The sequence below is a fragment of the Arachis ipaensis genome, chromosome B03 (genome assembly GCF_000816755.2).
Source record: "Arachis ipaensis cultivar K30076 chromosome B03, Araip1.1, whole genome shotgun sequence".
NCBI lineage: Eukaryota > Viridiplantae > Streptophyta > Magnoliopsida > Fabales > Fabaceae > Arachis > Arachis ipaensis.
Genome location: NC_029787.2, coordinates 98909636 through 98924204, shown reverse-complemented (window position 1 = coordinate 98924204; position 14569 = coordinate 98909636). Strand labels below are relative to the sequence as shown.

General features: G+C 37.4%; 2 protein-coding genes across 5 annotated transcripts; one reads left to right on the top strand and one right to left on the bottom strand.

The window, feature by feature from the left end:
* Window positions 1953–10055, bottom strand: LOC107630751. 4 transcript variants are annotated; one of them, XM_016333970.2, is made up of 9 exons: window positions 9610–10036; window positions 6883–9489; window positions 6517–6620; window positions 5829–5898; window positions 4873–5625; window positions 4009–4211; window positions 3331–3454; window positions 2843–3049; window positions 1953–2614 (listed from the first exon to the last, which is right to left on the bottom strand). In XM_016333970.2, the coding sequence occupies exons 1-9, from the start codon at window positions 9748–9750 to the stop codon at window positions 2471–2473; spliced, it is 4353 nt and encodes a 1450-aa protein (XP_016189456.1). In that variant the 5' UTR covers window positions 9751–10036; the 3' UTR covers window positions 1953–2470. The 4 variants fall into 4 exon arrangements, 3 of the variants coding, with proteins under 3 accessions (XP_016189456.1, XP_020974796.1, XP_020974795.1); XR_002359574.1 differs by lacking the exon at window positions 1953–2614 and having other exon boundaries at window positions 2873–3049; window positions 4009–4183; window positions 9610–10055; XM_021119137.1 differs by lacking the exons at window positions 1953–2614; window positions 3331–3454 and having other exon boundaries at window positions 2907–3049; window positions 9610–10050.
* Window positions 13569–13943, top strand: LOC107633428. The gene has a single exon (XM_016337061.1). The coding sequence runs from the start codon at window positions 13569–13571 to the stop codon at window positions 13941–13943; it is 375 nt and encodes a 124-aa protein (XP_016192547.1).

The following is a 14569-nucleotide window of genomic DNA, read 5'->3' as shown; positions in this document are numbered from 1 at the left end:
ATAAATATTATTTTTTATATTACAAATATAACTAATTTAAATTAGTAGAATAGTTAATTTATTTGTCTATGTAAATAAGTCCCATATATATGTTCAAATTTTGTCTCCTATATACAAATCTACTTGAGTTAGAGAATTTCGTAAAAAAAAGTGATTACTATGATGTTTACATGTAATTATCTACTAAAAGAGTTAAAAATTAATATTTAATTTAAAATATAAAAATAAATAATTTTTAAATTTTTAATATTTGTTGTAAAAGACAAATTAAACAAATTCAACACTAAATTTAAAGACACTAAAGAATTTGGCAAAAAAATATATTACAAGTGTCACTAAACTTTGCACTAGTACTAATTATTTTTAACGAGTGTCCATAGTAAAATCCAAAATTGTATTATGCAGTAGTGAAATATATGATAATTCATGTTGTTCCGGCTACAGTCATCCCGTTCTTATAATAAAACACATCTAAAGAAATGCTTTTATTTAAGAATTCTACGGTTCCCAAGTACATCGCGGTATGTTTTTGAGTCCTTTTTCGTAAAAATTGGGTGCAAATTTAGATGAGCCGCCCTTTGGCAAAGCTTGGTGTAAATACATAACGACTACTGGAATGACATATTAGTTAAAGGATAAAGTATATTTTGTTCTTAATATTTATAATTTTTTTTATAAATATTTTTAATATTTAATTTTATTTAATTTTATTCTTAATATTTTTAATTGATTCAATTTTTTTAATATTTTTTATTTGTGTCAAAATTATTCTTAAAAATTTTTAATTTTGTTCCTAACATTTTACATAGAATGAACTTCCAATGATAATTTTAACACAAATAGAACACGTTAATGACAAAACTAAATACAACTAAAGATTAGGAATATTTTTAAAAAGAATTCATAGATTTTAAAAACAAAAATATATTTTATCTGAAATTAAAAACATGAGAAAGGTTAGACTTATTATATTTTATTTTATATGCATTGAAGTCAAATTTTATTTTACGTATGAGTTTTAATTAAGTTACAGTAAAAAAATGAAAATGAATCTTAATTTTTTTTCAATTTTTTTATAAAGTATGATATTTTATTATACACTTTTTAAATAGAACTACGAGGGAAAAAAAATATGAAAAAAATGTTAAACAATGAAAAATTACATTTTACAAGAAAATTGAAAAGAAAATGGTGAGAATCCATTTTCGAAATGAAGTAACCTAACGGGAGTGGATCCTTTTCAGTGAATAAAAAACTGGATGGTGTGCAGTGTTTAATCTAACTATTCATCATATTCTCTCTCTTATTTATTTCTGGTCCCACTATTAAAATCAAAGATGAAAGATTACACTGTATTTTGTCAAGTATTGAAAAAACTGGAGAAGCTCCATTTCCTCATCCATATGCCTAAGCCCTAAGGAGAGACGTTTCATTTGTTTAAAGAATTTGGGATCCAGCATCCAAAAAAAGATGGTGTCTGCCACGTAATCTTATTTTTGTTTTTTATTTTTTCAAATATCATCATTTTATTATGATAACAGTTGTTTGTATCAAAATTAAAGCTATTGTTGTTTTCTTTCAGGGAAAAAAAAACTAGTGTTATTATTTGAACATAATTGTATTTACCCAAGTCTGTGAACGGCGAGCCAAGTGGAGTATTTGTTTATTATTCTTTTTACATACAGATGGGCGTTAATCCACCGACTGTCCAGCTCAGCTGCCGACCCTTCTCAACCGTAAGGAAAATGACATTTTTGACTTACAAAATTGGAACAAGTCTCTGGCGGTGTACAAATATATCTTATATATGATTTTCAATCTTCTAATCTAGCGAGTTTGGATTTGACACGAAACCGTGTTCTGATTGATTAATAATGATGCCAGAGCTAACATTGTACGTTAACCAACCTGCTCCCCGTAAATGAATATGGAATAAGTTTAAGTGCAAGTCATCAAGAATGGATGTTAATTAAATATTATGCCGAGCAAGACAGTAGAAAGAAAGCGGAGCGGACTCAATGTCACTGGTATTGTATTTCGTATAAGCCGGTGTCCTGTACAAAGATTCTAAGAATAAAAACACTTCCGCAAAATTGTGGAGACATCAGTGTAATTTCCGTAACTAAATATCAATACCCCTTCTCTATTTCCTAATCTTTTGGGGCTCGTAGAAACCATTTACTTTGGCTTAGCGACCAAATACTCATAGTGGTTATTCATTTTGAAATTCATAAACCACACACTTGCGATTATTTGGTCCCTAACTGTAGTGCTCTTTGGATCCATCTGCTGTGCCGGTTTTCGAGTTTCAAGTTGTAAGCGCTCCAATGAATTTACTCAACACGAGGAAATAAGAATATCTTCCGACGCTATTGCAATCAGCTGGTCATTTCACAATAGAATCTCTATTAAAACAGAAGCCACGGAGAATTTCGACCAAGAATTTTGGAGAACCATCGCTACTTGCTGCTTATAACTGAAAAGTGCCCAATTCCTGGCCATGTCTTGTAAGGAGTATTTTCCTATCACCTACCCATTCTAGCCTATAAGTAAGGTCCAGATTATGAAGCAATTGTTTCATACTGTCCCCGTGATTTGAATCCCTAGCATTGTCCTACAGAAACAAATACAGCATCAATTAATTGACATGGGTGTAACAAAAGATCATGGAAACTGCGTTGTTTATGAGCCGAAGTTTTAGTACAAGAAAGCTGAAGTAATATTTTATCCGATATAAACATTTTTTCTCCTTTATGAGAGATTTCTGCATATCCAAAAAAATTGGATGAATTGGTCCAAACAACCCTAGACAAGAAAAAAGATAAAAAAAAAAAAAAATTACCAGAACACTCAGCTTCCTGTCATTTTCCAAAATGTTGGCGATTATGCTTGACCTGGATGAATTAGGTGAGAATCCCTCCCATGGCGGGACAAATATAAGTTTGGTGCACTGGACAGGAATAAAGTTCCGGCTCAGTTTCTCCCACCAGACAGATCCTAGTGACCACCATCTAATCATTAGCCCATGTTCAGAGAAAGCAACTAGCCCCTGTCATTGAAAGGAAAAATTTATCTGTTTGAGATTCTTGCAGAAAGCACCAAGATTCTACGGTGACAAATTCATCTCTAATAGTAACACAGTGATCAGTAACATACTAACATATGATATGCTAGCCAGGAGCACCTATTATTTGAGTCACGGATATCTCACGACATAGTTTCCTAAAGTAACTAAGGATGAACTTTTACATATCCCTATTTTGTTTTCTAGTCCAAAATCAGGTAATTGGATGATATCAAGAAACACTACATTATCACAATTCTTAATACCTCTCCATCAGGAGAAAAGCTAAGAGCTGAAATTGCAGCAGTTAACATTGTTCCTGATGCTGGTGTGAGCAAACTTGGAAGTCCAGGAGGCCCACTTGCATCCAAAACCTTTATCATTGTCACACTGCATCAGAAATGAAGGCTCTCCTTTTTAGGAAATTACTGTGTCTATGATTATTCCACAGAAGAAATATAAACAGACCAATTTGAATAAAAAATTTCAAGAGAGAAGTATATAAGGTGGCGATATAGAGATAGATAGATCAAGTAGACAAGATTAATAAATGCTGTGATCATTTAGGAAATAAGCCAGGCCCACAATAACTGATGGTATTCAATGTGCATTGTTATTCACACAATAAACCGTTACTCCATTTACTTACATACGAATATTTTGTCACACAAGATTTGAAATAAGCAGCAACAATAGGACCACCAAAACCTCAGTTTCAATATTTTGTTCATAAATATTCCTCCCAAAAGTTAATTCCAGCTCCATTGCATTTGCATTATTGTTATTCTTTTTCCTTTCGACGATGCATAAATGACACAAAATCACAAGTTGAGTGAAATTCTGTAAACTACTTGTCTGAGACAGTACTCCAAGTGGAAGGGTAATCACACATTATCAGCCTAAACCCATTATGAATTCAAAACTTACAGTTTATCTCCTAATACCTTTGCATATCATAGACCCTAATGCTTGAGGTGCTAATTTCACCAATCACATCCCCAACTGCAAGTCTTGTCCATGAATCATTGACAGCAACCATAGGATACACACGTACAACCTCCTTTAAAGTTGTCATTGAAGTCTGGTAACATGCTTTCCGCATAACTGAGTTGCTAGGATCTACAGTATGTAAAATGAAGTTTACCACCTGCAGATTTGACCCATTGTTGCATAAAATAAAAAAAAATCCTTGCCTTTGTTGTCACAAGTAGGCAGTGTAAAACATATTTGAAGAGTTAACTACTTATCAGATCCTTTGTTCAGAAATATTCAGGACAAAAACACGTCAATCCCTCATATAATAGAGAAACAATGCTCCCAACCACCAGTTATAGAAAATAAATATGGTAAGCTATAAAAGAGAACAAAGAATGGGGATTTGTAAGTAAGCAAACCCAAACAAACACACCCTTAGATCTAAACAGATTTCAAGGCATTACATTTAACAGTATCTGATGTCAACATTTGTGCATTATTTTAACACGAGTTCAACAAGTAAAATATCTCATAGATTAAAAATAAAATGTATTTCAAATGATGAAGTATTATTATTTCTTGTTCCAATATGTTCTTTCACTTCTTTGGAATCAAAATCTCCAAGAATAAGAAAAGCTAAAATCTTCAATGTCAAGCATACATATCTAACACATGGAAATTTAATCAAACAAGGATGGGGAAAAATAGTAAATGAACCACTTGAAGTAGAAAGTGAAACTAAACATCAAGAGAGACAAAGAATTCTGCCTAGAACTAGAGACAAAACATCAAAGAAAATCATGTTAGTTGTAGAAATAAACTGCTTTGCAAACCTTGTCAAGGAATTGAGCCAAGTTTCTTGGAGAACCACGCATAATCCTTATAAGAGTCAAGAGGGACACCAAGTGGACAGACGAATCAGATGCAGTAGACCAAATCTGTCTCTCTATTACAGACAAAAAACCTGGTATATCAACCATAGCTAAACTTGGAAGAAGAACTTCAACCAAAGTCTTTTTAATAGCAAATGATGAAGCTGGAATTTCTTTGGCAGTTGGACCACTCAACTCTACTTGGAAAAAAATATCCACAATCAGATGAGGTATCTCAGAGGCCATGCATCCTTTCCATGTACTCTCCATGCCCTCTGCAAGGAGCTCGGCCGCAGTGGAGCTATATTTCTCATTCATGGCCATAGCCAACTTCATCAGTGGATGAACAACTAAGGTGGCAAGACTTGGCTTTACAAGACTAGGATACCAGATAGCCAATGCAGCAGCAACAATTATGTGAGATGTCATAGCATCTTGACTTGTTCCCCCAACACAAGAAATCCAATCTTGCACTTCAAATGATTCCAACCAAGCAACTATATTGGATTCTTCAACATGGGAAATTCCTTGTTTTTCTGACCTAGGAGATATGCTTTTGCCTCTACTTCCAGATTGGGAGCTTGTCTTAGTTGACTCAGGTGGTTTTGTATTGCATAGAGGTAGTGGAATAGCATGAGAGGCAGCACAATGAAATATAGAGCGTGCTGCTAAGCGCACATGTTCACTCTCATCTTGCCAAAAGGCCACCAGAAGCTGCAAAAAGTTGATAACCTTGAGTAATTGATATCAAGCAATAGACTGGTGTTTTGATAACTTATGGATGTTGTCAACCAAAAAAAGAAATACCAAAATATGAGTCTGGCATTGGAAGAGTATGAACATTGTCAATCAAGAAAATACTATAGGGACGTGTTAAATCAAAAATACATTGAAAAAGAATTGATAAAAAATATGACCTGTAATGAAGGTGGCTTCATATCTGAAAACTTTTCCATGAAATTGCGGGTATAGAATGCTGCTAAAGCACTGCAAATAAGATTACCAATTATCAGCAAAAATTTTAAATCCAGGATAATGCAGAAAATGGAAATACACATTAAGAAACCACTATGAAACAGAGAAATTGTCAAATTGAAATTATTTAGGAGGAAAATTTCACAAAATAAAAGTGAGTATTTTTTTATTTTAAATGAATAAATAAGAGAGAAAAAGCGGCGGTGGTAGTGGGGTGCGGGGGAAATAGCACTAGACTCATGACATCAAGAACGATTCAAGACACAAATGATTATTCCAGTTTGCGAAAAAAAACCTCAAATAGGATCTGAGACTTGGGATGGTTTCAAGATTTTTAATTTTAAATATCCATCCAAAGGAGTTCAAGACACAAGAATGATTATTCCAGTTTATAAAAAAACCTAAATAGGGTCTGAGACTTGGGACGGTTTCAAGATTTTTAATTTTAAATATACATACAAAGGAGTTCAGTACAGAAATTGTTTTGGCTTCCTTCATAAAATAAATAAATAAATAAGAAAAAACATCCCTAGACAAAGATCGATGTCATTAGAAGATTTTCATTTAAAAGGAAACAAAACGTGAAAGGGCTTCTATGCCTTAGTTCGATCATTGTGATTGCCGCCTTACCTGCTTGCTGCTGAGCCAGAGCGAGATAAGCTAACCAGACGTTGGGCAAGGGATACCATTGTCAATGATCTCATTGCACAAAACTCAGATGACGATTTCCAGAGCTGAAATGTGTTTTTCATGTCTCAGGGACTATTGAAACAAAGCATATAGAACAGAGGTTGAATTTTATGCACTGTGTCTAAAGTGTTTTTATGCTGTCACAATCACACAGAATGCACGTGTGACCTTTGAGTAAGAGTCAAACACAGTGGTAATAAGGAAAAACATGATTGAATATCTATGTAGAAAACCTTTTACATGGATAATGGATCAAAATTACATTATATTTTACAGTAATAGGTCCCAATATACAAAGCAAATTACCTCTAGAGTAGCACTCAGACCAGGAAAGGTCAATGTCAATGATCCTTTATCCCCCTGTAGACCTGAACCTACTATAAAATTCTCTGGTTTCCTCAGCTTCATGTCACTTATCAGCAAGTTATCAAGGTCACTGTCTACATTCCATAAATGTAAAATAGACAGGCTATATCGAAGCAAGTATTCTTCATACTGGTCGCCAGAATTTTGACCCTGAACTTCTTGCTTCTTCAAATTGTAATTACCATTTTCCATGAATTCATTCCCCCAATAAGAGAGCATCAGCGAGGCAAGATCAAAACTCAGAGACACAACGCCAGGAAAAGGGCATGCGCATTTGACAGGAAGCTTGTTACCCCAGAGATTAAACAGAGAAGATGAAGTTGGCTTTGGTGAATTTCCTTTGCCTCCATTTCTTCTGGAATAATTCAACTCAGTCATGTTTGAAATATTCGGTGATGACTTTGAAGAAGTGAGTGAGTTCTCTGACAGGTTGACAGGGGAGTTAGAGAGCCTTGCATCATCAATTACCGGAAGAAGTAAAGAAGAAACTGATGTATTTCCATTCAGCAATTTGCCAGATATGGAATTCATGCTAATGTTTTTACAAAAGTGATTAAACATTGAATGCGCAGCTGTCCCACGCAGGACTCGCTCGCGAGAACCTGTCTTTACATCCCAAATGTACAACACATCAGTAGCATCAGAAGTTCCATAATGTGTTTGACAGAGACAGGCAATATAACCTCTTGATCCATCCCATACAACTTTTGATGGATAGTTCACATGTCCAGGGAACATTCTCTCCACCCGCAGAGTCTCTATAGAAACAAGAGCTACACATGCATCCTCTCCAACTGAGAGGAAGCAGTCACTCCAAGGATGTCCAGTCAAAGATGGGGGAAGAATAATTTGACGTAATGGAGCCACATGATGATGCATTACCATAATAAGACGGCTAGTGTCAAGATCCCATATACGAATTGTACAATCCGCACTTCCAGACACCAAAACCCGTTTTAGATTTTGGCCATTGGCATTACCCATCATTTGATGTGCTGCCAAACAAAGTACAGCGCCTGTATGTCCTGAAAAGTGCTGCTTGCATGTGATAGACTTTTCATCAGGGTTGGAACTTGCATCATTAAAGCAAATCCCTTGAAACAGATCAAATCTTAGAAGCTCTATTTCTCCGCTTACAAAACCATATACAACAGCATAAGGAGTGAAGAGGTTCTCAGAGATAATCATGGAAGAAGAGACCATCTTTCCCTTGTTAGCACAATAATCACTAATGTTATCAACATGAATGGTGTTTATATCTTCTGAACTTTGATTTTGATCAAAAGATTTAGCCTCTAGACTATCCAGTCCTTCAAGCTGAGTAGACTTCCCAAAACAGTGCACGAAAGATTCACCATCACTGATCATCCTGTATTGACGGTATAATTTACCAGGCTTATCATCAAAACTATGCAGTGACCAGATTGTGACATGTGGTCTCCATAGCAAAGGTTCCTCAAAATGAAAGCAAATTGACTTGATGCAGACAAGATAATGATTTATTTGTAGGAAAATAACAGATAATCTCATATCAGATTGACAAGGAGTAGCAGGAATCTCAGAATGAGGTTCACATTGAAAAACATCATTCTGATTCATTATCTTATAGATAACTGCAGACCCTATATTATTCCAAACAACAAAAGTTACTGATATCAAGTTGCTGCTTTCAACAAAATTGACTGAATTCCCTGCATCATCACTTTCAAGAAAAAGGCCACCCACAATATGTGTTTGATTCAAATGCCCATCTAAACAGATCAGATTGCTGTCAAAGGAAACCTCTCCAATGGTAGTATCACTTGACAATAACTTGAATTCACAGCGATTTTCCAGCACATAAGCAACAATACCCCTGTAAGTTAAAACTGAAACAACACGATCCACACCACTCAATCCGTCAGAGTAAAAAGAACTCTCCAACTGAGATGTTTCCTTGTGTGGTTCCCCACGATCAAGGGGGTCATCTGATATCGAAACCATTTGCCTTTTGCCAGCAGAATCAGCCACAAGTACAGAATACCCCTTTTCATCACTATCACCTAACACTAAAGCCATAAACCTAACTGGACCGATAGATAAATTCCCATGAAACAAAGTCTGAGTAATGGAAAGCGAGTACGTGTCTACAACAACAATGGTACATTTAGAAGGCTTCCTGGGGTGAGTCTCTTCATTTCCCTCCACAGATTGTTCCATGTAGGAACAAGCAATGCACACATATCTCGGCCTCGAGGGCAACGGCCGAATGATGCGCGGTGTTCCGACCCAAGGTGGCAGTTTCCTCCGGCAACGGCAATGTCCACTGCTTTTACTCCAAACACACAAGAACCCATCAGAACAAGCGCTTACCAAGGCGCTACTAAAATTACTACTTGAACTACAATTCACCGCTAAATCACTCGAACCACGTTCACCACCACCACCACCACCAGCATCACCATGATCGGCGGCAGCAGCTTCTTCTTCGACGGGAAGAGGGCTGCAAGTGCTAAGATCAGTGATGGAAGCTGCGTGACCGCACAAGAGGGCCACTGCTTTAACTTGCTGTGAAAATCAGAAAAATGTAAATGGAAATTAAGATGTCTAAATAAATCAAAATTGAACGAATGAAACAACAATAAAACTGATGAATGAGTACAATAATACAAAAGGGGGGAGAATTACGGGGGAAATGGACCACCAGATGATGGAGCCATCGGATCCGGAGGTGAAGAGGGAGGGCGGGGAGGAGAAGGCGGCGACGGCGGTGACACGGTGGGGGAAGGGGGTGCCAGACCAAATGCAAGCCACCGATCGGCACTTCATTGATAAATCGAACAAATCGTGACTTGGTATTTCCTTTCAGCTCAGTGCCATTTCAGAAATACATACTGTCACTGAGAAATGCGATTAATGGAATTCGGAGGTTCTCGATACTGGATTCCGACTCACTCAATCCTCCCAAGCAGAAGCTGCACTGCCAGCACCGCATTTTTATATCCATTAATAAATAATATTGGGTGCATCTGAAACAATTGGTAAAGAATTTTCATCCGTACGTTTTTATCATTTTAGAGACTCATTGTGCTTTCCAAAAGGTGGCTGTCTTTTGGAACAGATTAGGTTATACTCCTATTCATATTGAAGAAGCTCAGGGGCACAGTGGTGGTATTTGGGTGCTCTCTGCATGGCCTGGAGTATCTTGTAATGTCGTGGCAGCGAGTTCGCAAGTGGTGTGTGTTGAGTTTTCGAATGGCGGTTTCTCATGGGTCTGTGCAGCAATTTATGCAAGTCCCGTTCCTAGCATAAGGGAAGAAGCTTGGAGGGTTTTGACAGATTTTTCCAGAAATTATTCAGGTCCTTTATTAGCTATTGGAGATTTTAATGAGATCCTTCTTTCATCTGAGGTTAAAGGTGGGAACTTTGTCTCTCGAAGGGCAGTGCGGTTTGGAGCTCTCCTAGATGAGTGTGGTTTGATTGATTTGGGAGCTCATGGATCCTTGTACACTTGGTTCAGACATATGCAGGGTAATCGGTTCATCTCAAAGAGGCTGGATAGGGCTGTGGCTACTAATGCTTGGTGTTTTCGTTTTCCGGAAAGCTATGTGGAGAATTTGGCGAGGATGTATTCTGACCACTGTCCCATTATGGTGCGATGTCAAGGTAATGATAGAAGAGTCGGGGTAAAACCTTTTCGTTTTCAAGTAGCTTGGTCTTATCACCCAAGTTTTTCGTCGGTGGTCAGGGGTGCTTGGGACAAGGGTAGACCCAATCCTATTCATTGCCTTTCTCAGGTCAGAGATGATGCTTTGGCCTTTAACCGAGATGTCTTTGAGAATATTTTTAAAAGAAAGAGGGAATTGGAGAGGCGTGTGACCAGTATCCAACAGAGAATGGAGAGAGTTGATGCTTTATCCCTTATACAGTAAGAAAGGGAGTTACAGGCTGAATATAGTAATCTGCTTATGCAAGAGGAGTTGTTTTGGTATCAAAAATCCCGAGAGCACTGGGTCAGATTTGGAGATAGGAATACTAAGTTCTTTCATATGCAAACCATTATGCGGAGGAAGCGTAACAAAGTTCAGGGGTTGTTTTTGAAGGATGGAAGATGGAGTACTGATCCGCAAGAACTCGAAGAATGTGCAATTGGATTTTATAGAGATCTTTTTTGTAATGTGGAACAGGTAGATCTTGATGTGATGGGGGATCAGGAATTACCTTCTTTATCTCGTGAAGCTATTGAAAGTCTCACAAGAAATGTTTCTAAAGAAGAGGTTAGGAAGGTGGTTATGGGCATGAACTCTTTTAAGGCCCCAGATGCCGATGGTTTTCAGGCTTTTTTCTTCAAGGAATATTGGGAAGTGGTTGGTACAGAGGTATGGGAACTTGTTAAGAAGGCTTTCGCTGGGTTTGATCTGGATAGTGCTCTATTTGACACTTTGGTGGTGTTGATTCCTAAAGTTGATAACCCGTCTCGCATGAAAGAGTTTCGTCCTATCAGCCTCTGTAATGTCATATACAAGATTATAACTAAGGTGGTTGTGGAGAGGTTACGACCTTTTCTACAAGATATCATTGGCCCTCTACAGGGAGGGTTTATTCCTGGAAGGGGTGCCCCAGACAATATCATTGTAGCCCAGGAAGTTCTCCATTTTATGAAGAAAACCAAATCAAAGAAAGGTGTTCTTGCTTTTAAAATTGACCTAGAAAAGGCTTATGACAGGGTGAGCTGGGAGTTTTTGGAGCAATCTCTCCTAATGTTTGGCTTTCCAGGTACTATTGTTTCTCTTATTATGAAATGTGTAAAGTCTTCCTCCCTTTCTCTAATGTGGAATGGTAACCGGTTGGATGGTTTTCAGCCAAAGAGGGGTTTGAGGCAAGGAGACCCGATGTCTCCTTATTTATTTGTTATTTGTATGGAGAGGTTGAGTTGCCTCATTGCTAGGCAAGTGGAGGTTGGTAGATGGAAACCAGTGACTGTGTCTAGGGGAGGTCCTGTAATCTCCCATCTCCTTTTTGCAGACGACCTTATCCTTTTTTGCAAAGCGAAGAAATCTCAAGTGCTTCATGTTTTGGACACTATGGCCACCTTTTGCAGAGCATCTGGTATGAAGGTGAATTTTGACAAATCTCGTGCTATCTGTTCTATGAATGTTTCTAGACAACGCAAGGATCTCTTCACTGGTATTTCTTCTATCCGATTTGCTAATTCTCTGGGAAAATACCTTGGTGTCCCCCTCAAGCATGGCAGAGTTACTAAAGCTGATTTTAATGATGTGGTTGATAAGCTTACTAATAGGCTAGCATCTTGGAAAGGTCGCTTCCTTAATAAAGCTGGTCGGATTTGCCTTGCTAAATCAGTTTTATCTTCTATACCTATTTATAGGATGCAAGTAAGCCTTTTTCCATCAGGTGTGTGCTCTAACATTGATAAGTTTACTAGAAGTTTCATTTGGTGTGGTAGTCATAATCACCGTGGTCTTCATTTAGCATCTTGGAGAGTTTTGACGACTCCGAAAAAAGTTTGGAGGTCTTGCTTTGCGGGAGTCGCGGTTGGTCAATTTTTCTTTATTAGGAAAGCTAGTTTGACAAATTTTGATGAATCAAGAGAAACTGTGGGTCAAGATTATGCTTCAGAAATACCTCCAGAATAGAAACCTATTTGCAGTTAAAGCAATGGGTTCTTCATCGTATATATGGAAGTCTATTGTGCACTCAGCTTCCGTATTAAAGGAAGGGTTTGTTTGGGAAGTGGGAGCTCTTTCTAAGAATTTTTGGTTTGACTCTTGGTTGTACTCTGGGCCAGTAGGAGCGAGGGTTGAATTTCTTGATATCTGTGAGGCTGCTTTGACCATTGAAGATGTTTACCATGATGGAGTTTGGCATTTGGAGAGGATTTACTCTTTTATTCCTAGGGACTTAAGGGAAGACATTCTTAATTTAGTACATATTTCGGCTTCTGGTCGTGATTTGGGTTGGAGTTGGGAGCACACTCTTTACTCTGCTAAACAAGGATATTTATGGTTAATTCAGAATAAGTTGAATTGGGATAGGAATATTAATTGGCTTTGGCTTTGGAAGGCGCAGGTCCCTGAAAAGTTGAGGCTCCTAGTGTGGCTTTGCCTTCATGATGCTGTACCAACTCAATATCTGCATTTTCGGCGACATCTCTCCTCCTCATCCTTATGTACACGTTGCAATCAACTTCCGGAGACAATTCTTCATTGTTTTCGGGATTGTGAAGTGGTGCGATCAGTTTGGGTTTCTCTAGGTTTTTCTGATGTGTGTTTCTTTGACTCTCACGAGGTGCATGATTGGTTCAAGCATGGCCTCCTCAATGAAGGTTGTTCCAAATTTGCAGCTATAATATGGTCAATTTGGCAAGACAGAAATATGGGTAATTTTCAGGGAGTTTTCGGATCTGCTGGGTCAATTGCATACAAGGCTCGCGGGTGCATGGTGGATTTTGAATATACAACTCAGAATCGAGTGTGTTGCATCCAGGGATTAAAACCTCTATCTTGGTCTCCGCCAGAACCTGGTGCTTGGAAGTTAAATTGTGATGAGAGTGTGAACTTGGGGGATGATTGTGCTGGTTTTGGGTGGGTAATTCGCGATAGCTCCAGCCAATGGGTAATGCCGTAATGGGATGCTCAGGAAATTCCTTTGGATCTAGTGTCATCAAGATGGAGTTGTGGAGTATATGGAAAGGTTTGGCTTGGGCTTGGGAGGCGGGTCTTAAGCTTGTTGTCTGTGAGACAGATTGCGCAGCAGCTTTTGAGCTAGTGACTGGTTGGCAAGTTCCACTCTGGCACCTTGAAAAAGAAGTAATACAACTGATCTTTGACTTGAAGTTAAGAAGGGATTGGGATATTCGTTTTGAGCTTATCCCGAGAGAAGCTAATGTCGTGGCAGATCGGTTGGCAAAGATGGGATCTGGAGGTAGCGGAACTGATGAGGTTCACCTTTGGCACCAGCCACCAGAGGTGGTTTGTCCTCTCTTACTGTTAAGAACCTGATTTCTTTTCTTTTTCTTTTCTACTCTTTTGTTTTTTCTCTTGGTTGTTCACCAAAAAAAAAATTAGTTACAAGATGAAAAAAAAAAAAAATACAATTTGACTCATCATAGTATTTTTTCAGGGACAAATTGTGATCTTTTAAAAACCAAATTGATACAAGTATAATTTTCCATGGATACTTTTACTATTAACCTTAATGATATTGCATTCAAATTCTTTTTTTTTTCTCCAATAGTTTTATTCGACTTTTGTGTGTGTTGTGTTTTACATTAGAGGGGGGAATAGAAAGTGTAAACTAAGTTTATTTTAATTTTTTTCCTTAACTCCAATTTATTAAGGATTTCAATTAAAATGTAGATAACGAAATATATTGGACTTTTGCAATTAATATTATAAAAGAATGTTTTACAAAACTAAACATATAAAATCTCTTAGCAAGTTATATTACTAAAACATCCCACATCCCCAGCACAAAAGTTCAATTACAAAATCATTTTTAGGTTCTATCTGACAAAACATGAATGTAATTGACTGAAGGTTGCATTGAATATTGAATCAGAAACACACAACTACACGACTAATCAGAATTTTACTCGATCAACTCATAGTTAAAAAAATGCTACTTA